This window comes from Trachemys scripta, chromosome 11 (assembly GCF_013100865.1).
Source record: "Trachemys scripta elegans isolate TJP31775 chromosome 11, CAS_Tse_1.0, whole genome shotgun sequence".
Lineage (NCBI taxonomy): Eukaryota > Metazoa > Chordata > Testudines > Emydidae > Trachemys > Trachemys scripta.
This window is the reverse complement of record NC_048308.1, coordinates 54111030-54134954: the sequence shown is the minus strand read 5'-3', so window position 1 is coordinate 54134954 and position 23925 is coordinate 54111030. Positions and strand designations below refer to the sequence as shown.

The window sequence follows — 23925 nt, the reverse complement described above, 5'->3', positions numbered from 1 at the left end:
TAAAAAAACCCTTTCAGCTTTAATTATCCTAAGATGATATACCAGCTGACAGTGCTTCTTAAAAATTGATCATTAGACCACTTATGGTCATTACAAATGTTCATGGGATTTCTGCAAGTGTGGGGTATAAACCCAGTGTTCTGGTCAAGTATTGAGTTGTGTAATTGTTTGGCCTGCTGAAATTGCCTCCTCCAGTTTTGATCAGATAATGTCTTTCTCTGTTGAAATGAAGTACAATAGGAGCACAAATACAGCCAGACGTTTTGTGGGGATTTCTGTCCTCTTTGCTGATGAAGCCACATCTTTGCTATCACTGTGACGTATTTTGAGTAATTGTAATATTAAATTATAATTGCAAATTTAATTCTTGGTGTGGCATTATAGATGGCAGGTGCACACTATAATCCCATTTACAATTATAGCCTCTAACAGTTCTAGGGACAAATAGTTTCTTATTTCTTGTTTGCTGGTTTGGTTGGGAATATAATGGAGTTGCACGTTTGAGTCTTTGGGAGGTAGTGAATGTCTGGCATTGTTATAGTTTTATTATCACTCTAGTTGATTTAGGGCCTGATCCTGCTTACATTGAAGATAGTGGCAAAGCTTCCATTCATTTCATTGGGAGGTGCCAGAGTGTGGGTATATATGCGATTAGTTTGTTGGGGCATCACTCAGAGGGCAGAGTTAAAGTTGCATGGACATGTACTATAACTCTGTATATCCTGCTTACCAGAAGTTTCAGTTTGCCGAACTTGAATTGCTGGAATGGCATGAGATACCACTGGGCAACCTTAACTCCATGTTAACAAAGTCCTTTGTCAATGAATTTCTTAGGATTTTTTTTTTTTTTTTTAACAGAAAAATGTTGGTAGGAGTTAGTGGTCATTTAGGCAGTTGTAATGTGTGTAGCTGAAATGCTACTTCTGCCAGGTAATGATAATACTTAGCTCTTGTATAGCACTTTTCATCAGTAGATCTCAAAGAACTTTACCAAGGAGAAAAATATCATGATCTCCATTGCACAAATGGGGAAAGTGAGGCCCAGAGCAGTGAAGTTAGTTGGCCAAGGTGAGCCAGCATGCTAGTGGCAGAATGGGAATAGAACCCAGACTTTCTGAGTTCCAGTCCATTGTTCACCCCATAGGCCACGTGGTTGCTATGTGATTCCTAAGTGCCCCACCCCCCATATACTTTGTTATAGTCAAGTGGGATAATGGTTGTACTTTGAAATGTTTGGAATGTAGGCTTACGGGGTCAGTGAGAAAAATCAGACATGGTTTATGTCTAAAAAAAACTTGATGGTTTTATTATATGCTAGTTACAGTAACTTCAACTGAGTTAGAGAAGACTGGTGTGTTTCCCTCCTGCCCTGGAAGGTACATCCCACCACTGCCATTTCTAGCTTACCCTCCCTTTGCTGTCCCATTAAGCCATTCACGGACCAGATGTGTACAAAAAACATTGGTAGAACCTGTGAACCTTAATACAAGCTGTTTTTTTTCAGGTGGACTGTATCTCAGGAACCTCTTGCTCAAATGACCCAAAATTTGGATAACCAAGCCAAATTTCATGAGTAAACATGTGTATTTTAGATCACTTAGAATAATCACCCTTTAAACAGAAAAGTCTTCTCAATCTTAACAGCTGGAGAGGTGGTGCTCTACTATAATATGTTATGAAACTAATCATCAGCGACTGCTTTGCTGTATCCAGTTTTCCAGCACAGGATAATCAAGAAAGAATAGGAGGCTCTGAGAAGTGTGAAGTAGTCTATTGATCTCAATGTTTTAGGTCTCAGGAGAGCACCCCATGGAGATGAATGCAACCTGAAACAGTAGCTCTGAGAGGTGTGAACTTGTGTGTTCATCTGAGACCTTATCTACACTACCAATTTATGTCAACCTATATTACGTTGGCATACAGCTGCTGCAGTAATTAAATTGCTTTTGCATGCCCACACTATGCTCCTTGTGTCTAGGGTAACCAGATGTCCTGATATTAGGAACTTTGTCTTATATATGCAATTATATCCCTCGCCCTCTTGCCCTGGAAAAAAGTGTCCCAATTTTTCACACTTGCTATCTGGTCATCCTACTTGTGTCAGCGGTACACGTCCTCATTAGCACGTGCATCAGTGCAGATAGCAGTGTTTATTGGTAGCTATCACACTATGCAATGTGCCACCATCTAGTGCAGGGTGTTTTGGGAAGGTTTTGCAATGCCTCATGGGGCCAAATGAGTCATGCAGGGGTGCTGGGAACATGATTTCAGCATCTCATAATACAATGTTCTATCCCATAATGTTTTGTGCCTCTTTTCAAAATCCCCGCAAACCTGCACATCCCTTCTCACTGTCTGCCATGTGTGTCAGAAGTATGGATCCTGCACAGCTCTACTATTCTGATGAGCACTGCGAGCATGGGGCACCTGATCTTGCAGTATTTGCAAAGCCACCAGAGGAGCTGCGGGGAACATGACGATTCCTTGGAGGCTAGATTGCTGTTGGACATAGAAAGAAACAATTCAAAGTTATTGGCAGTATTCACGGAGCAGCTGCAGATGGTGGAGCTCTGGTTGTGGACCTGGTAAACGAGCACCGACTGTTGGGTTTGCACTGTTATGCAGGTTTTGGATAAGGAGCAGTAGCTGCAGAATTTTCAGATACAGAAGGCCACATTCCTGGATCTGTGTGCAGAGCCCTCCAGCAGTGACACCAAACTGAGAGCTGCACTGACAGAGGAGGAGCAAGTGGTGATTGCTCTGTGGGAACTTGCAGTGCCCGATTGCTACAGATCAGTCAAAGGACTGTGACGCTGGGCAATGTGCAGAACATTATGGTTTTGCAGCAATGGGGTTTCCAAAATGCGGTGGAGCGATAGGGAGATGCATGCCATGCCATCTATTTTGGCCCTAGACCACCTTGCCACAGAGTACATCAACATTCTGTGGTAATGCAAGCATTAGTGGATCACTGGGGACACTTTGCAACATCAGTGTGGGCTGATCAGAGAAGGTGCATGACCTACGCATCTTTAAGAACACAGGTTCTGGTCAGAAAGCTGCAAGCAGGGACTTTCTTTCCAGATTGGTAGATTACCATTGGGGATGTTGAAATCCCAATAGTGATCCTGGGAGACATAGCCTACCCCTTACTCCCATGGCTCAGGAAGCTGTGCACCAGCTGCTTCAACAGTTCCAAGGAGTGCTTCAGTTACAGGCTCAGCAGATGCAGAATGACAGTTGAATGTGCCTTTGGCTGTTTGAAAGGTTGTTGGTGCTGTCTACTGACAAGATTGAAACTCAGTGAAAAAAAATCCCAATAGTTTTAGCTGCCTGCTGTGTCCTGCATCATATCTATGAAGCAAAGGGGGAAAAGTTGGTGCTGAGGGAGGAGGGAGGGAACATGAAGGTAGAATGGCTGTCTCCTGATTTTGAGCAGCTGGATACCAGAGCAGTAAGAAGAGCTCAGACTAGAGCTATTTGGTGTACTGAGGCTTTGGCTATGTCTACGCTACGGTGGTAAATTGACCTACGCTATGCAACTCCAGCTACATACCTTAGGTCGAATTACCGCGGGGTCTACACCACGGGGGGTTGACAGGAGAAAATCTCCCGTTGACTTACCTTACTCTTCTTGTCAGGGGTAGAGTACAGGAGTTGACTGGAGAGTGATCTGTAGTCGATTTGGCGGGTCTTCACTAGACCCTCTAAATCGACGCCATTACATCAGTCTCAGAGCATCTAGGAGTCTAGTACAGGCCACCTAACCAGATGGAAGAGGTGAATGAGGCTTTTTTTAAACAACTAACAAAATCATCCATAGCCCAAGATTTGGTGGTGATGGGGGACTTCAACTATCCAAATATATGTTGGGAAAAGAACACAGCGGGGCACAGACTATCCAACAAATTCTTGGACTGCATTGGAGACAACTTTTTATTTCAGAAGGTTGAAAAGGCTACTAGGGGGGAAGCTGTTCTAGACTTGATTTTAACAAATAGGGAGGAACTCATTGAGAATTTGAAAGTAGAAGGCAGCTTGGGTGAAAGTGATCATGAAATCATAGAGTTTGCAATTCTAAGGAAGGCTAGAAGGGAGTACAGCAAAATAGAGACAATGGATTTCAGGAAGGTGGATTTTGGTAAGCTCAGAGAGCTGATAGGTAAGGTCCCATGGGAATCAAGACTGAGGGGAAAAACAACTGAGGAGAGTTGGCAATTTTTCAAAGGGACACTATTAAGGGCCCAAAAGCAAACTATTCCGCTGGTTAGGAAAGATAGAAAATGTGGCAAAAGACCACCTTGGCTTAACCACGAGATCTTGCATGATCTAAAAAATAAAAAGGAGTCATATAAAAAATGGAAACTAGGACAGATTACAAAGGATGAATATAGGCAAACAACACAGGAATGCAGGGGCAAGATTAGAAAGGCAAAGGCACAAAATGAGCTCAAACTAGCTACAGGAATAAAGGGAAACAAGACGACTTTTTATCAATACATTAGAAGCAAGAGGAAGACCAAAGACAGGGTAGGCCCACTGCTCAATGAAGAGGGAGAAACAGTAACAGGAAACTTGGAAATGGCAGAGATGCTTAATGACTTCTTTGTTTCGGTCTTCACCAAAAAGTCTAAAGAAATGCCTAACATAGTGAGTGCTAATGGGAAGGGGGTAGGTTTAGCAGATAAAATAAAAAAAGAACAAGTTAAAATTCACATAGAAAAATTAGATGCCTGCAAGTCACCAGGGCCTGATGAAATGCATCCTAGAATACTCAAGGGGCTAATAGAGGAGGTATCTGAGCCTCTAGCTATTATCTTTGGAAAATCATGGGAGACGGGAGAGATTCCAGAAGACTGGAAAAGGGCAAATATAGTGCCCATCTATAAAAAGGGAAATAAAAACAACCCAGGACACTACAGACCAGTTAGTTTTTCTGTGCCAGGGAAGATAATGGAGCAAGTAATTAAGGAAATCATCTGCAAACACTTGGAAGGTGGTAAGGTGATAGGGAATAGCCAGCATGGATCTGTAAAGAACAAATCGTTTCAAACCAATCTGATAGCTTTCTTTGATAGGATAATGAGTCTTGTGGATAAGGGAGAAGCTGTGGATGTGGTATACCTAGACTTTAGTAAGGCATTTGATACGGTCTCGCATGATATTCTTATCGATAAACTAGGCAAATACAACTTAGATGGGGCTACTATAAGGTGGGTGCATAACTGGCTGGATAACTGTACTCAGAAAGTTGTTATTAATGGTTCCCAATCCTGCTGGAAAGGTATAACAAGTGGGGTTCCGCAGGGGTCTGTTTTGGGACCAGCTCTGTTCAATATCTTAATTAACGACTTAGATATTGGCATAGAAAGTATGCTTATTAAGTTTGCGGACGATACCAAACTGGGAGGGATTGCAACTACTTTGGAGGACAGGGTCATAATTCAAAATGATCTGGACAAATTGGAGAAATGGTCTGAGGTAAACAGGATGAAGTTTAACAAAGACAAATGCAAAGTGCTCCACTTAGGAAGGAAAAATCAGTTTCACACATACAGAATGGGAAGAGACTGTCTAGGAAGGAGTACGGCAGAAAGGGATCTAGGGGTTATAGTGGACCACAAGCTAAATATGAGTCAACAGTGTGATGCTGTTGCAAAAAAAGCAAACGTGATTCTGGGATGTATTAACAGGTGTTTTGTGAGCAAGGCACGAGAAGTCATTCTTCCACTCTACTCTGCGCTGGTTAGGCCTCAACTGGAATATTGTGTCCAGTTCTGGGCACCACATATCAAGAAAGATGTGGAAAAATTGGAGCGGGTCCAGAGAAGAGCAACAAGCATGATTAAAGGTCTTGAGAACATGGCCTATGAAAGAAGACTGAAAGAATTGGGTTTGTTTAGTTTGGAAAAGAGAAGACTGAGAGGGGACATGATAGCAGTTTTCAGGTGTCTAACAGGGTGTCATAAGGAGGAGGGAGAAAACTTGTTCACCTTAGTCTCTAAGGATAGAACAAGAAGCAATGGGTTTAAACTGCAGCAAGGAAGGTTTAGGTTGGACATTAGGAGAAAGTTTCTGTCAGGGTGGTTAAACACTGGAATAAATTGCCTAAGGAGGTTTGAGATATATCTCTGGAGATATTTAAGAGTAGGTTAGATAAATGTCTATCAGGGATGGTCTAGACAGTATTTGGTCCTGCCATGAGGGCAGGGGACTGGACTCGATGACCTCTCGAGGTCCCTTCCAGTCCTAGAATCTATGAATCTATCCCCGCGGTAGTGTAGACCTGCCCTTCGAAAGACCACTTCATTAATGAGCTCCAGTAATGTGTGCTGCTGTAGTGCGCTCTGCCTGGCATTGCTCTTTTGCACCCTGGTATGAACCTTGTGATGAGTGCTGTCTGTATAGTAATATAACATTGTAAATGCACCTAATACTGTTGTCTGTGAATGATGCCTACCCAGCATATGTTGTGAACTAATAAAGATTAAGTTTCCAAAAATAGACTTTTATTCCATACCCATGCAAACAGATACATTTATAGCTGAATAAAAATAAATAATGGGAAATGGGTTAGTGAGTGTCATTCATTAGCTAAGATAAATGTTGAACAGTTGAGGCCATTTTAGGCATTATCAGAACTTTGGTTTAATCCTTAGGTCTGCTCAAAAAGAATTGAAAATGTGTTAATCTTAAGAACAGACTTGGGGTAGGCTGTATCTCAAGAACCCCGCAAATTTGGCTCACTTACCCAAACCCATGCCCTTCTGTGGCACACCAAATTGCAAGGCATGCAGATTTTAGAGAATTTAGAAGAGTTTACCTTTAGACAGAAAGGAGGTCTTAACTATAGCTCCACTGTAATTATTCATGAAGTAACTTTACACGTGGAATCCAGTTATAATTATCTGAATTGAATAATTTATTAGAAGGGTTCTGATTATATTAACCAGTTCAAGAAACGTTTGTATGAATACATTACATGCATTGAGGAATAGGATTAGTTTCTGCTGTCCAAATTTAAATTAGATTGCAAAATAAATATGGAAAATAATTTCCCCCAGAATATTTAGCAGAACAAAGAAAATAATGTTAGCACTAGTTGTTATAAATGAGGATAGGATTTTGTCACAGATATTTTTAGTAAAAGTCATGGACAGGTCACGGGTTGGCCATGACTATTACTAAAAATATCCATGACAAAATGGGGATCTATGGGTCTCCACACCGCCTGCAGCAGGCAGCTGCGCAGGGGCTAGGAGCCGCCCGCAGCTCTGGGGGCCTGCGGTGGCCAGAAGCTTGGGGTCCCCATCCCCCCCTGCGGCCAGGACCTGTAGGGTTCCCGGCCCGGGAGCTTGGGGAATACCCTGCAGCAGCCAGGAACTGTGGGGTACCCTGCTGCCTGCAGTGGCTTGGAGTTCTAGGGCCAGTGGGGGTACCCTGCGGTTCCTCCCTGACTAAATAATAGCCTTAGTTATAAATAAACATGAACTATATCCTTTAAGTCACAGTATAGGAAGTAGAACTATTATTTCAATTTAAGCAAAAATGTTTTGCAGTACGTTAAGATATTGTTCTAATATAATTGTGCCTGAGAGATGCTACTACACCTGTACCCCGATATAACGCGACCCAATATAACATGAATTTGGATATAACGCGGTAAAGTAACACTCCGGGGGGGGGGCAGGGCTGCGCACTCTGGCGGATCAAAGCAAGTTCGATATAACATGGTTTCACCTATAACATGGTAAGATTTTTTGCTCCCGAGGACAGCGTTATATCTGGGTAGAAGTGTATAAGAGGATCACTTTGGAATAGGGAGAAAAAAATCAGTCTTTTCTGTGTAATGTTAAATATTGCTATATTATTTGCTGGATTTTCTCAAAAGTCTCACCCCTTATCATGCTTGTAAACTTTGCTTTGACAACAAACTAGATAAGAATACTAAAATTGATTATTTCTTCCTAGATATTGAAGCACAGATTCGAGAAATTCAAGGAAAAAAGGCTGCCCTTGATGAAGCTCAGGGAGTAGGCCTTGATTCTACAGGATACTATGATCAAGAGATTTATGGTGGCAGTGACAGCAGGTTTGCTGGATATGTGACTTCTATTGCAGCAACTGAACTAGAAGATGTAAGTGAAACACATTATTTGGTTTAGGGAAAGCCGTCAAAATAATTCAGATCTTAATTTTGTTTCTGTGAGTATTTTTAAATTAGTCAAATAAAGAAAAAAACTAGCAGATTTCTTTACAGATTGAATATTTTAATCTTAAAATTTCAAACTGCGTAAAATTTAAAATTTTAATTTACATAGATTCGAAGAGTAAAAAGAGAGAAAAGAAAAGGGATTGTCTTTTTGCGGATATTTAACTCCTCTCCTCAATAATGTCCTTAAATAAAAGACCGTCAAAATATTCACTCCCAATGTTTACAAAGTTTAGGCAAATATTTTAAGTCATAACCAAAATTCTAGTTGTGTGAATAGTCACAAAACGCCTATTAACGACTCTGCCTATAAAGAAGTAGACCGTGTAGTTTAATAACCCAGGTATACTCTTTAAGAGTATATGGGGTAAGGAGAAGAGTAAACAAAACAAAAACTAAGCTGACACTTGTAATTCAAAAGTTGGTTACATAGTAGGTATTTTGATACTTGCTTACTAGTTTTTTTTTTTTTGGTCAAGTGCTATTAGTTGTCATTAGAAGAGGTCAAAGGCTGCATTTAAAACAGACCTCCTAATGAAAGGGATAAAGTCAATTTAGTAACTGTTTTGCAAATATTTCAGTTCAAATGGCTTACTTTTAATAGCTATTTAATAGTATTATTAAAACTGTCTACTGAACTGTAGCAGGGAATGTCTGTACTGAATATAGTTAGATTACTATATGTACAGTATATATATTGTAGGTACTTTCCACATGAGAATTTCTAATAATATTTTGTTTAGAATTCTGTTTGTGATTCAGTAGCTATTATTGAGTTGGCAGTTTCTTTATAAGTTTCTGATTCCTACCAGCCCCCATCCCCAGATTTCCCATCAGAATTCCCTCCTGAAATTTTGTCATTCACATAGCCATTTTCTTTTCATAATTTCAGATTGAATTGCTTTACTGGAGATTGTGTAGAGTGGAGATTCTTTTTATTAGGTATATTACAGGTCTCTGGCATCTTACATTTCCAACAATTGATGTTGGAGATCATCTGGTACTTCTATTTAACAAGTATAGACAATTTACTTCATGCTTGGCAACATGTGGCAGAACACATGATGCCTGCACCTTGGCAAGCTATATTTTAATAACGTAGGTAGGATCATCTGCTCAGCAGTTGATTTTTTTGGAGTAAAACTGTACCTTTATGAGCAGGGGATAAAGTATAGAGTAAATGTAGCTGGTTCTATTTCGATACAATATAGAAATCCGTAGCTATAAAATGTAAATCTTGCAATATGCAGTTTAAAATAAACAATATATTTATCTTTCTGAAAATTTTGTTTTGACAGGATGATGATGACTACTCCTCTACAAGTTTGCTTGGTCAGAAGAAGCCAGGGTACCATGCTCCAGTGGCATTACTTAATGATATACCACAGTCAACTGAACAGGTGAATTTTCTTAAATTTATGAGTATAGCGCAAAGTCATTCTAGGTTTTTAGTGTAAGTGTTTTTGGTGTTTAGTAAAACATTTTACAACATATTATCCTAAAGTGGCTCCTGTAGCTTTTATGTTCCATATTTTTAAGACTTTAAAAGCCATTTGGAAAAATACATTAGTTCTTTCACTATGAAACTGGCAGTTCTATAATTACTAAAAACAGGGTCAAGTGCTTGAAAATCATCTTTATAAGGAGGAGAAAAAACTAGAATGAAGTGAAAGCAATTCATGTAAAGCATGGTGATGTGGTTTAGTCAGGAGTGTCTGCTGGACAGAAATTCACTGGTAGCAATCATTTTTTCCAGTTGTAAAGGGTAATCTCCTCTCAGTTTACTGTTCCGATGTTTTATGATTTGAGACTGTAAAATAAATCCTAACCTATATGACAGTACTGGAAACCCACATGGGTTTACCTTTCTACCACTCATCAGATATCTTTCATGCTGCTATTTTGTATAGTGGGCTAACAATCAAATATTCTTTACTTTAAGTATGATCCCTTTGCTGAACATCGTCCACAGAAGATTGCAGATAGAGAAGATGAATATAAAAAGCACAGACGGATGATGATCATTTCTCCTGAGCGTCTTGATCCTTTTGCAGATGGTAATTGGTTTCACTTTTTTATAGATCTTATCAAGTTTGTTGTCTTAAATTGTCTTTAGCCCTTTGATTTCTTTTGGCATGCTTATGAACTTAGTTTTGTTTTAAACATCCCCTTTTTTATATAGATTTTTATAGATTTGGTTGAAATCATAGATGTCATATTTTTCATCTTTATAACACAAGTTTTCTTTCCAGGTAGAAGGACAAGAAAATAATGAGCCATTGCCATAGAAACACAAAGGGTTAAAGGTTTCTCTTTTCATTTTGTTTTGGGTTGTGTACTGTACTTTGAACAACTTATGTATTTTGTGCTCAAAATAAATGTACGTTGAGTACATGGAAAGTTTTCATTCCAAATCATAGATTTACAGGATTATTGCTTTTGAAATGCTAATTCTCAAAATAGAGCACATAATTCTTACCATCTTATGTTAATGCAGGTAGTATAGCTGAGTGAAACAAAAAGCATATAAAGAGACTTTGATACTTTTAATAGTGCAAGTCTGTTCTGCTAATTTTAGTATGCAAGTCAGCACAAGGGGCATAATGGGCCTGATGGAAGCTTTCCTCAGGTGAGTGAGTTTCACAAGTGAAAATAAGGCGCCTGTTTGCTTAAAATTAGAATCTGTTGCAGGTTTTACAAATTAGAATTTCAGCCTGCATGAATTAATAGGGATATTAATTATTTTACTTGCTTAATTGTAATAATTGATATAAACATGTTTTGTCAGAATTCACAGGCCCATACTAACTGTCCTTAATTTCTTTCCTACAGCAGTACTGCTATATGCCAGTCCTGTCTGCATTCTTAAGGGTGCAGTTCAACACATCCTGTGTAAATTATGGTGAAAAAGTATTCCAAAGGAAAGTCCTATCAAAGCTAGTGTCAGAATGACACTGCCAATTGGGCAATGATCTTCAGTATAGAAAATGTTTAAGAATTTTATTTTTCCTAAATTGTAATGCTATACTGCTTGTATAGCAAATCTGCACATTTTTTTAGAATAGTGTGTCCATGATAAGTCTCATTTTTATATACTTGGGCTTCCGTAAAGTATTTAAAAGTTAAAATAAAAACTCAAGATACACAGAATAAAACATGGTATACAAAAATCTTTTTGCCTGTGAGTATCATCGTGATGGTAAATGTACTGTATTACAATCAACTCCCAATTGTAATTGTACCTTCAGAAGAAGAGAGGGTCAAATAGTATAATTTCATTTTTTTATAATATAAAAAATGAAGCCCTTCTACAATATGACACCTCAAAATAAAGAACTAGAGGATTTTTTTTGTCCAAATTTGTCAAATGTATAAACTGGTCTTTATGCTAAAACATTTTGAATCATTATCTAGGTATACTGTAGTTATTCATAGTCAGATAACAAGTAGGATTTAACAGCTTACACAAGGTAATGTTTTGAATATAAATATCTTTCCAAAGTGTTACTAATGGTAAAGAGATAATTTTCTAGGCTTCTATTCTGCTGCTTGAAGTCAGAACTGCTGATGGACACAAAGGCACGAAAGTGTACGTATTCCGGATTAGCAACCCAGGAACCCATCACTTCTGAAGACTCTTAACTGTGTTGTCATTTTATCATTTTTATCTGCTTTAAAATATTTGTTTTAAACTGCAGTAGTTATGTTTGTGTTCAAACAGGTTAAATTGATCAACAAACTGAATAAACGTAAGATACGTGTAATTTTTAAAAAAATTCAATCAAAAAAGTAAAATTAAGTGATTATGGAATAATATAATATTAGAGCAGGACAATGAAAAAAGTAGATTTTTTTGATTATCCTGTACTTATTGTATTCCTGTCCTGTTGCTGTTCTCTTCTGCAGGAGGGAAGACACCTGATCCTAAAATGAATGCCAGAACATATATGGATGTTATGCGTGAACAGCATTTAACAAAAGAAGAGGTCTGTTATCTTTTTGATCTGAGCTTAATGCTTTATTTGTTTTGTCTTGGATTTTTAAAGGAACGCGGGCCTTAGGCTCCTTTGAAATCCAGTCTTCATGTGTAAATGGTTATTACTTGTTTAAATATCACATTTGTTTGAAAGCTTATCTACTAGGGTTCAAAATAACAGCTAAGATAACCATGGAGGAGGAAAATCTTTTTGTTGTTCCTTTAATACGCACAAAGTAAATTACTTCCTGTTCAGTCAGTTATAGTCAGATTCCCATGTTGATCTTTCATGCAGCATAGACAAGAGAGAGATTTTTAAAAAGTGATTGTAAAACCCCGAAACAATTGCCAGAGGATTCTGATGACAGATATCATATCTGAACGTGCATTTAGTTCATTTAAAAAAAATCTTAAATCACTAGAGAATTCGAGTTGATTGTGTTTCTTTAAATTTGGCCTAAAATTTAAATTTGTTTTTAAAAGAAAAATAAAGTATTTTAGAAGACTTTGAACTGGTTTCCCTATTTGGAATAGATTCCAAATAGGTTTTTAAAGACATTTTTTTGCTGCAGTATTTGAAACCCACGTATTGGGGTGGCTTCTGAGACCTTATCCATTCAGTAGCCTCCCAATACCTTATTCACTCGCTTCCCAAGAACTCAGCTTAACTCCAAACTTGTCTCTGAGGTTTCTTTATTGGCATCTAGTCAAACTACGCTTGAGCTGATCAGGCTCAAGCAAAAGGAGTGGGTACCCGGCATACAACACACCCAGAGTTAGAGCAAACCCTTTCCTTTAAATACGTTTACACATGACATTGTATTTACTATATATTACATCATACATTTTGTGATTAGCTTGGTTACATTGTAGGAACCAGTCCTTGTACAGCATGCTCTGTCCATGTATGACTTACTCTTTACCTCATCTTCATATTCCTGATTTATCTTGTCCATTGTAAATGGTTCTCTGGGTGTTCCCCCTTATCTTAGCTAGTACAGCCTGCTGATCCATTTACCTCTGTAGTCCTGTCTCCCAAGATGTGAGGCCTCATGCATGTCTAACTACTCATGTCAAGCCACGCCTACATTCCACTGCTTTTGTTTTTGTTATTTATATTAGCATTCATTTAATTTGCATCATATTCCTGCCTCTTTGTGGTTTCTTTTTTAAGTTCACTACCCAGCAACTACCCAGTTCCCAAGACTATAGTACTTGTAGTTATTTGAACTACCATTAATATTAGGCTTAAAGTACACGCCACAGGGTGAAAGCTCACCTCACTCATTAGGGCGTAATTCTATATTATAAGTTTGCTCTGCCTTTAGAGCATCTTGCTGTAATTTTAACTTTGCTTTTATTTTAATTACATTATAAAAAACTGGTACAAAATATAACAATTTTTCCATTTATTACCCTAGGAAATTTAGGTGTGAAACAGTACCTAGGCCAATTAAAGTACCATTCTTAGGTCCATACCAGAAATAGTCCTCTTCAGCTGCCATACAATACTTGTTACCACTAGCATAGGCAGTTTTTTCTTTATGAATGTTCCAGCATCTAAACTGTACTGTTCTCCTGGAGTGAATCCACATGCTAGCAACTCTGTCTGTAAGACATTACACCTGCATATGTAAGTATCCCCCTAGATGCAAACAGCAGGATGTCTGGGGCTTTCCAGATCTTTCGTGGCTTGCAACAGTATTTGAGGAAGGAAAACAAACGCCTTCCACCCTGTATGGGTTGCAGTGGTTTCGCATTTAACTTCATGGTATTGGACCCTGGTTAATTTTCTTACCCTGAGTAGCTGGTGTTACCTCTCTTGTCCCACATTTTTAACTTTTCTAGGGTGATAAAAGAGCAAGTTTTCTTGCTTCGTATCACTCACTTAAGGCTGCTTTGACTTTGGATAGCATGTATCCCCCCACATACTTCACACGATATTAGAACACATTGATTCAATGCTATACTTCTTTAAAAGCCATTACAGTAACTTCTCACTTAAAGTCATCCTGGTTAACGTTGTTTTGTTGTTACGTTGCTGATCAATTAGGGAACATGCTCGTTTAAAGTTGTGCAATGCTCCCTTCTCACGTCGTTTGGCAGCCGCCTGCTTTGTCCACTGCTTGCAGGAAGAGCAGCCCGTTGCAGCTAGCTGGTGGGGGCTTGTAACCAGGGTGGACCAGCAGCCCCCCACTCCCCAGCAGGCTATCAATCTGCAGTTCAGCTGTCCCTCCCCCCACTGCCCTGTGCTGCTCCTGCCCTCCGCCTTGGAGCTGCTCCCAGAGACTCCTGCTTGCTGTGCGGGGGGGGGGGGAGGAGGGGGTTAATGTCAGGGTGTCTCCCCTCCTCCCACTCCTGCACCCTGCTTACCCTTTCTCCACATAGAGCAGGGAGGGGACACAGAGAGAGCTTGGGGCAGCAGCTGCTGTCTCAACTTCCTGATCCACTTAAAAAGACAATGCACTTAAGAGTGGGTCAGCTTATTTAAAGAGGCATCTTTCTCTCTCCCACACACAGGGTGTGTGTCTGTCCCCCCCCTTATTTATGTTAATTCTTATGGGGAAATTGGATTCGCTTAACATTGTTTCGCTTAAAGTTGCATTTTTCAGGAACGTAACTACGTTAAGCCAGGGGTTACTGTATAATATTATATATATTATATGCAGTTAACAAAGCTTCATTAATGAATCCTTGGTTTTGCTCATTCAGTGGATGCAGTACTTTTGCTGGTACAGTATCTTCTATTGAAATGCTTGGTCATGTTCCCATACATCTCTCTGTCAGCTGGTTTTTAGATTGCCATACTAATTTCAAACAGTCCAGTTACTGTCCCAATCCTATTAAGTTTCCTTTGGTGTCATTGGCCTCCATCTGGGCAGTCTTCTGCATTCTAAAAGCTCCATTTTTGTCCAGAAAGTCCTTTAAACAGTTTTAAACCATATTCCACCAAATTTTAGGGGGGCACAATCCTTTAGGTAAATGCAGAATGGTAAAATTCAGTAACACTGACACATAAACAAAACATCTTTGTACAACATTTCCTTAATAGGTCTTAACTCTAAATTATTTGCACCTGTTTTCAGTTTAGGATATTTTACTCTTTTATTTTTTTAATTTTTTTTTTTTTTAATTTATTTACAAAACTCCACCATGTGGTTTTTGTTTTTCCTCACTTAGTAACATTTATTTTACACCACAGTTAAACAGAACTTTTGGATAGGATTTCAGTGGTTGGGCTTCACACCTTATATTTACTGATTTTCCTTGGTGCTGGTTTTGTTTCTGCTTTCAAAGTACATGGCCATGTGAAAAAGAAAAGAGCCTACTGTGGCTCCTCTTTGGAGCCCTTGTAGGACTTTAATTAAGTAGTATGTCTTCTTTACTAATTTAACTTGTACTTTTTATTCGCTATAACATTTTTTTAGCTGTATTAATTTAATTATATATTATATTAGTATATATTGAGTATATTAATTTAATATTTATATGAAGTGGAACTGTTTTGTGCTTACAGAGTGTTCGTGTACCCCTATACAAGTCACTTTCTGGTCACTCAGAGACACCTTAAGGTTCATTGTTCATATGCCCGCTTCTCTTATGCCCATTCTTGGAGATGAATTGTCATTTTATTTTATTATTATTTATTTTGCTTCTGCAGTTTTTTAGTTGTTTTACTACTGAAAAAGGGATCAAGGATCTTTTCCCACTATCCTGGTTCTGGCCATCCTATTTTTATTTGCAAATTTATATTTAACATTTATAACCTACTTTAAAAAAAAAAAAAGTTATACTTCATAAAAGCATTGAGACACCTGAAGGGTTAACTAACAAAGTTTTCTACATTTTCAAATACATTGATATCAATTACAAAACAGAATAAAAGTGTACAGTGTTCAGTTTATATTTATTTTTGATTACAAATATTTGCACTGTAAAAAAACAATAAATAGTATTTTTCAGTTCCCCCATTACAAGTACTATAGTGCAATCTCTTTATCATGAAAGTTGAATTTACAAATGTAGAATTACGTAAAAAAAAAAAAAAACCTGCATTCAAAAACTAAACAAAGTTCACTCAGTCTTACTTCTTGTTCAGCCAATCGCTCAGACAAGCAAGTTTGTTTACATTTGCAGGAGATAATGCTGCCCGCTTCTTGTTTACAATGTCATCTGAAAGTGAGAACAGGCATTCACATGGCAATGTTGTAGCCAGCGTCATAAGATATTTACTTGCCAAATGCCCTAAGGATTCATCTGTCCCTTTATGCTTCAGCCATTCCAGGGGACATGCGTCCATGCTGATGGTGGGTTCTGCTCAATAACAATCCAAAGCATTGTGGACCGATGCATGTTCATTTTCATCATCTGAGTCAGATGTCACCAGCAGAAGGTTGATTTCTTTTTCAGTGGTTCGGGTTCTGTAGTTTCCGCATCTGAGTGTTGCTCTCTTACACCTTCTGAAAGCATGCTCCACACCTCGTCCCTCTTAGATTTTGGAAGGCACTTCAGATTCTTAAACTTTGGGTGGAGTGCTGTAGCTATTTTTAGAAATCTCACATTGGTACCTTCTTTGCCTTTTGTCAAATCTGCAGTGAAAATGTTCTTAAAACAAATAACATGCTGGGTCATCATCCAAGACTGCTATAACATGAAATATATGTCAGAATTTGGGTAAAACAGACAAGGAGACATACAATTCTCCCCCAAAGAGTTCAGTCACAAATTTAATTAACACATTATTTTTTAACGAGCATAATCAGCATGGAAGCATGTCCTCTGGAATGGTGGCCGAAGCTTGATGGGGCATATGCATGTTTAGCATATCTGGCATGTAAGTACCTTGCAAAGCCGGCGACAATAGTGCCATGCGAACGCCTGTTCTCACTTTCAGGTGACATTGTAAATAAGAAGCAGGCAGCATTATGTTCCGTACATGTAAACAAACTTGTTTGAGCGATTGGCTGAACAAGAAGTAGGACTGATTGGATTTGTAGGCTCTAAAGTTTTACATTATTTTGTTTTTGAGTGCAGTTACATAACAAAAAAATCTACATTTGTAAATTGCACTTTCACGATAAAGAGATTGCACTACAGTACTTGTATTAGGTGAATTAAAAAATACTATCTTTTATCATTTTTAGAGTGGAAATATTAGTAATAAAATAATATAAATGAGCACTGTACACTTTGTATTCTGTGTTGTAAATGAAATCAATATATTTTAAAATGTAAAAAAAAATCCAAAAATATTTAATAAATTTCACTTGGTATTCTATTGCTTAACAGTGTGATTAAAACTGCAATTAATTTTTTGAGTTAATTGCATGAGTTAACTGCAATTAATTGACAGCCCTAGTTGTTAGTGCTGTTTTCCCTCCTTTATTTTCCTTGTGTGTGTCAGCTATCTGAGGCTTTAATAAGCTGATTGTTGCACTTAATTTTTTTCTTTCTCTGACAGGCAATTTTCAATTTGTTAAAAAAATCTAGTAAATCTGTTGTTTGAGCTAATTAATGCCCCTTGCATTCTTCTTATTTATTTTTCTACACAATAAAACCCAGATCACATCCCCACTAGTATATTCAGAATCAATCAAGCCATATCAAAATCCCTATTTCTTTTTTAGTCATTTTGACTAAATCATGCATAATCCCATTATTCAAATCAGATTGTCACTGATTTGCAGCAGCCAGCACAATTATTTACGCTCATTAATTGGAAGGGCCCATTTCCTTCAGAATAGTTGTGAAATCATCTTGGGGGGAAATTGCATATAGTGGTGCTAGTTGTCACCACCTGACCTCCCATTTGTATAATTTGATTACTAAGGGTTTTCATAGAATCATAGAATATCGGGGTTGGAAGGGACCTCAGGAGGTCATGTAGTCCAACCCCCTGCTCAAAGGAGGACCAATCCCCAGACAGATTTTTGCCCCAAATCCCTAAATGGCCCCCTCAAGGATTGAACTCTCAACCCTGGGTTTAGCAGGCTAATGCTCAAACCACTGAGCTATCTGGGTGTGATTGCATGAGTTATACTGCCATAACTGGGTTTCATTATCAAACCAAGCATTCTCTTCTTTAACCCTTCAACATCCTCTTTAACACTTTCACTGTAACATTTCACAACCCCACCGTTTAATTCCCTCTGAACTCTGCAGTGTTCATTTGTGCAAAAGCTCCTTTTAACTTCTCTTTCTTTTTCCTTAAATCACTTACTTATCTCCCAAAGGGACACATTTCTCAGGCAAATTCTTTTGGTGGCTCTGAACTTACCTTTTGTGGTTTTTTGCTCTTATTTTTTAACTTCATATACTTTGCCTGCAAAAGCTGTACTCACTAAATACAGCCTTTGACAGACAGCTGCTTTTTACTTTGGATTCCTGCAAATAGGTAACAGGCATTGTGTTCTCGACCTTTCAGGAATCTTTTCTATTTAGTTTGTTTCCTTCTCTACAACTTTCATTTATTCTTTATGCTTTATACATTCATTCCTTAAGGTGACACATTTTGTTTTTAAAATTTTAGCCATCAAAAACAATCCTTAAGAAACTGCTGTCTTGATTTGGGCTTTCTTTGTTTTAGGGGGAAAAAACTAGGTATTGATTTTTTCCATGGTTGCCAAAGTGTTCTATTTTTTGAAAATTTCAGTGGCATTCAACAGACCTCTGGTGTGCTCAGCCAAGTATTCATTTTTTATGTACCTCTTTTTTCCTTGCTCTCTGGAATTCCTTTTTCACTTGATCCCACTCTCCCCTTAATACTTCTCTTGAGAGTCCATAGGGTCTGCCCTTAGATTTAACCTACTTCTCCAGTGTGATACTAAGTTCTTCATATTAAACCCTTAATTCCTTCCAATGCCATTTTCCTTAATGCTAGGTTGCGACCCTCACACTAAGGGGTGTATATGTTACCTGCTGCAGACAAATGGATCCGAGTTGCTGCACCAGTAAGTAGTGGTAGCCTCTGAGACCTTATCCACTCAGGAGTATGTTGGGGTGGCTTCTGAGACATTATCTACTCATCCTCCAAGACCTTATCCACTTAGTTCCCAAGAACACAGCTTGACTCAGAGCTCATCACTGAGTTTTCTTTATTGCATACAATTAAACTACACTTGAGTTGAACACGCACAAGCATAGGGGCTGGGTACAGTGCATACCACATATCTGAAGTTACAGAGCAAAACTCTTCCTTTGTATATATTTTTACATTATATTGCATTTACTATACATTGCATTACACGTTTTGAGATAGGCTTGGTTACTTTGTAGGAACCAGTCCCTGTACAGCATACTCTGTCCAGGCACTGTTCATGTATGATTTACTCTAACGTCATCTTACGTTCCCAACTTACCTTATCTGTTGTTATCTTGTCCATTATAAATGTTGTCTGGGTGTATCTTAGGTGGTACAGCCATTCTGATTCCAGCCTACCTCCCTAATCCTGTCTCTTAAGAGATGAAGTCTCATTTATGTCAAACCAGGCCTACAGCATGTTGCAGCACTAAGAACTCTAGTATGAAACCGACATTGATTTTTGGTCAAAGATGAGAAAAATTAAAAAGCGTAAACATTTAAAAGTTGATATTTAAAACTTTATTTTTTAATAACCAAAATAATGGTGCAAATTGCACGCGTGTGTGTGTACACACACACACACGTGGCTTCAATGGAATTATGCTGATTTACCCCACGTGAGGATTTGGGCCATATTTTTTATTTGTCATCTTAATATTTATGTATATACTGATAAGTTAAAATAAAGAGTTCCGTCTGAATTATATATCCAAGTTGTCTAAAGCAATCTTCTTAACATTTAATTAAGATCAGACATATAGCTAACTAAAACCTAAATGAATAGCTTCAAATATTACATGCTGTGATATAATTCATTTAAAAATATTTTTAAAATAATACTTTTCTAAGCACTTGGGTAAAGAAGTTGTTTGGTTGAGGCAAATGTGTAGTAAAGTTTTTAAATGTACATTGTCTTACTAATCACATATTGAAAAGTATTGTGTAGTTAATCACTTTTAAAATAAAATTTGATTTAACTTTCCATTTGTAATACATCTAGAACCTTTTAGAAAGACAGTGGTAAGACACGTTTGGCCTAAAATACTGGTTTTGTAAAAATCTAATATCAATATAGATGTTTCTCTGAAACCTTTAGAAACAATCCAGTGAAAACTTTTTTTAAAGAAATATTCTACTGCAGAATGCTGAACACAAACATAGCAGCTTTATGCTAGTGTAGGGGAACTTGAAATTAAAATTGACCAGAAATTGATTATAAACAGGGTCAAAATTTCATTGTCTAAGCTGAGAAAAATGCAAAAGGAAACAGCATGAAAGTAAATTAGACTTTACTGTCTCTGTTGTAGTAACCTACAATATTACCCTAAAGAAACTTGTTTTGAGAATTTTTTTAACGTGAGTGCCCTTCTAAGGAATAAATTCTCTATTTTTTTAACAGAGGGAAATTAGGCAACAACTAGCAGAAAAAGCTAAAGCTGGGGAACTTAAAGTCGTCAATGGCACCTCCTCCCAGCCACCTTCAAAACGCAAACGGCGTTGGGATCAAACAGCTGACCAGACTCCTGGTACTACTCCTAAAAAACTATCCAGTTGGGATCAAGCAGAGGTAATTATCACTTTATTGGTTCACCTTTGCGTTGTATAAGCTGTTAAAGTTTCCAGCAAGTCTTAAGAGTTCTACAGAAGCTCTTGACTTCTATAGATATCTCACAGACTGCACTTTTATTATACTAAATAGAAATTAAGCACCTACCTTTTATTGTACAAAATAAAATCAAAGGTAGCTGAGGAGTTTTAACAGCTTCTGCTTTTGTCTTGGTTAGACCCCTGGACATACTCCTTCTTTGAGGTGGGATGAAACTCCTGGCCGTGCAAAGGGTAGTGAGACTCCTGGAGCAACCCCAGGCTCAAAAATATGGGATCCTACTCCCAGTCATACACCAGCAGGAGCTGCAACCCCTGGACGGGACACACCTGGTCATGCAACTCCAGGCCATGGAGGTGCAACTTCCAGTGCACGTAAAAATCGATGGGATGAGACCCCCAAAACAGAAAGAGGTATTTCTGAAATTACTAGAATTGATAGAAAGGTCTGGACGGGTAATGGGATAAGAACTTTCCACTTCAGGCTGTCAGTATGAAAGCAAAGTCAGGCCAGAAGTAGGGAAAAAAGTTACTGCTCTCGGACATCAAGTGGCTGATGTATTTTTCAGGTGCTAGTAGGCAGCGTTCTATCACAAAAATGTCACCCCTCATGGTTTTAGTAAAGGAAACTAAGGCTATGCAGTATGCGCACTACATCAGCGTGGCCATGGTGCCATAGCTACGCCACTGTAACCTTGTAGTGTAAATGCAGAAGGGATTTTGGTGTCACAGTAGGAACTGTCTCATGGAGCGACAGCAGCTAGGTTGACAGAAGCATGCTGACAGGACAGAGAAGTTGACATTGTATTGTCTTTTATGGATATATAGAAAATGTTGCTTATACTGTCAATTGGGCATGTTTCATAAGATTTATCCATTTATACCCATTTTTATATATGGAGATATACCTATCTCATAGAACTGGAAGGGACCTTGAAAGGTCATAGAGTCCAGCCCCCTGCCTTCGCTAGCAGGACCAATTTTGCCCCAGATTCCTAAGTGGCCCTCTCAAGGATTGAACTCACAACCCTGGGTTTAGCAGGCCAATGCTCAAATCACTGAGCTATCCCTCCCCCCAATTTGCTTTGACAAATTTTATTTGCCTGTTAGACTATAGAAAAAATCTTCGTCATATGTTAAATTGTTAAAATATTTTAACAAAGCAAGTATTGGAGTGTTTAATTTAATATATAAAATAATCAGTTTCTTTCAAATATGTTGCAATGATATCTAGTACTGATTGCTCAGATGAAACCAAAGAATATAAAAAAGACAGACTCTTTTCGTACCTAAGATTAAATTCTTGTATACATTCATTATACTGGTGGTAGACTTTAATATTAAGGATGAGAGAAGTTTTTGCTTACCTGTTTGGTATCTTTGCTTATCTGATCTACCAGTGATGGAGCTTGATGTTTCTGTTAGTATGTTGTTATGGGCAAGGAGATGAAAGAGTGGAATGGAATAGTGTAAGGAAGATCAGATCTTGATATTGTTGTAATGCTTCCCTTTTAGAATGTTTTGTTTATTTGTTTTCACTTTCAGAAACTTTAGGATTTTGCTTGTAAGATCTGACTTGCAGCCATCATAATCTGAAAAAAATTGGGCTTTTATTTTTATAGATACACCGGGACATGGTAGTGGATGGGCTGAGACTCCTCGAACAGATCGAGGTGGTGATTCAGTTGGTGAAACCCCAACTCCTGGAGCAAGTAAAAGAAAGTCACGTTGGGATGAAACACCTGCTAGCCAAATGGGTGGTAGTACTCCCGTTTTGACACCTGGCAAAACACCAATTGGTACACCAGCCATGAATATGGCAACCCCTACGCCAGGTAAGATTAATCCATTAACTAAGGCTTCTGTTTTCTATCACTTCACATTAAAATGTAAAAATAATGTAGACTTATGTAGGCATCCCTGTTCTGTTTTTTGACTATGGAAGCCCAACTTTGTATTCTAAATGTCTGTAGCAATTTAATTCTGGCAGAGAACACAGAACAGTGTAACCTCAAAGTCTGCTGTGAATGTTTGTTGAATTGATAGTCAAGAATTGCTAAAGAGCTTCTTGAAAGTTCTAACTCAAGCGATTGGAATTCTGAGGCCAGTTCTGTACTCAAGTGCTGAATATCTCTTAATTCCAGACAATGTTAAAGAAGATAAAAATTAAAATCCTTTCTTTTACATAAATGTAGGTCATATAATGAGCATGACTCCTGAACAGCTGCAGGCATGGCGCTGGGAAAGAGAAATAGATGAGAGAAACCGGCCACTATCTGATGAAGAATTGGATGCCATGTTCCCAGAGGGATATAAGGTAGTTGATCTGAATAAATCTAAGCAGTCTGTCAGTATAAATGCTGTAACATACTGGTGATACATTTTCCATTCAGAATATGGATTTTAACAATAAAATAAATGTTATGATTTGAATGTTTCAAACTAACTACAGATGAATTCATGCTAATATTTGTCAGTTTAGTTATTGGTATTTTATAAATATCCATTAGAAGGGAAAAACTTAAGAGGTAAATTAAAGGGAGGGCAGTTTTTCTTCTGCTTCACCTTAGGGAGCTCATGCTGATTTCAGAAGGAGTTCCCTATGTGGAACAGCTGCAGAACTAGAGCCCATGGCGTGGTAAAACAGATCGGCCAGAGATTGAAAACTGTCAGTAAGACAGTATTAACATGCTACATTTAAAAAACACCACCCGCTTATTTTAATATTCATATCAGACACTTCACTTAAAGGCTAATATTTCCTCTCTGCTCATGAGATCTTTACAGTAGTACTTATGCTTGTTAGGACTCCTCTTGACATCATTCCTGTACTTTCAAGTCCAACAGCATGTACACAGTTTCAAATAATTTATTAGATCAGTTATTTAATTTACAACAATACAAAAGTAGACTCTAAAACATATGCCGGAAGACTGTCACAAATCAATAGAATAAACAGTTAACATGACAGATACTTGTATCAGTCGTCTGCATTTTTCTGACTTCTTCCCTTTTCTGAGGCTGTTGACGACTGTCAGGTAATGTTATTTT

General features: G+C 38.1%; 1 protein-coding gene across 5 annotated transcripts in view; it reads left to right on the top strand.

Annotated features, from left to right (window-relative positions):
• The window catches only part of SF3B1 (splicing factor 3b subunit 1), a 41857-nt gene that overhangs the window by 5187 nt on the left and 12745 nt on the right, over window positions 1-23925 (top strand). Inside the window, exons 2-9 of one of the 5 annotated variants that reach the window (XM_034786526.1) lie at window positions 7972-8138; window positions 9511-9612; window positions 10155-10269; window positions 12119-12198; window positions 20669-20836; window positions 21054-21288; window positions 22497-22709; window positions 23070-23191. In XM_034786526.1, the coding sequence (XP_034642417.1) occupies window positions 7972-8138; window positions 9511-9612; window positions 10155-10269; window positions 12119-12198; window positions 20669-20836; window positions 21054-21288; window positions 22497-22709; window positions 23070-23191 (1202 nt within the window). Of the gene's footprint in view, window positions 1-7971; window positions 8139-9510; window positions 9613-10154; window positions 10270-10341; window positions 12199-19068; window positions 19139-20668; window positions 20837-21053; window positions 21289-22496; window positions 22710-23069; window positions 23192-23925 lie in introns of those variants that run through there. The other 4 variants (XM_034786529.1, XM_034786527.1, XM_034786528.1 and 1 more) reach the window with 4 other exon arrangements.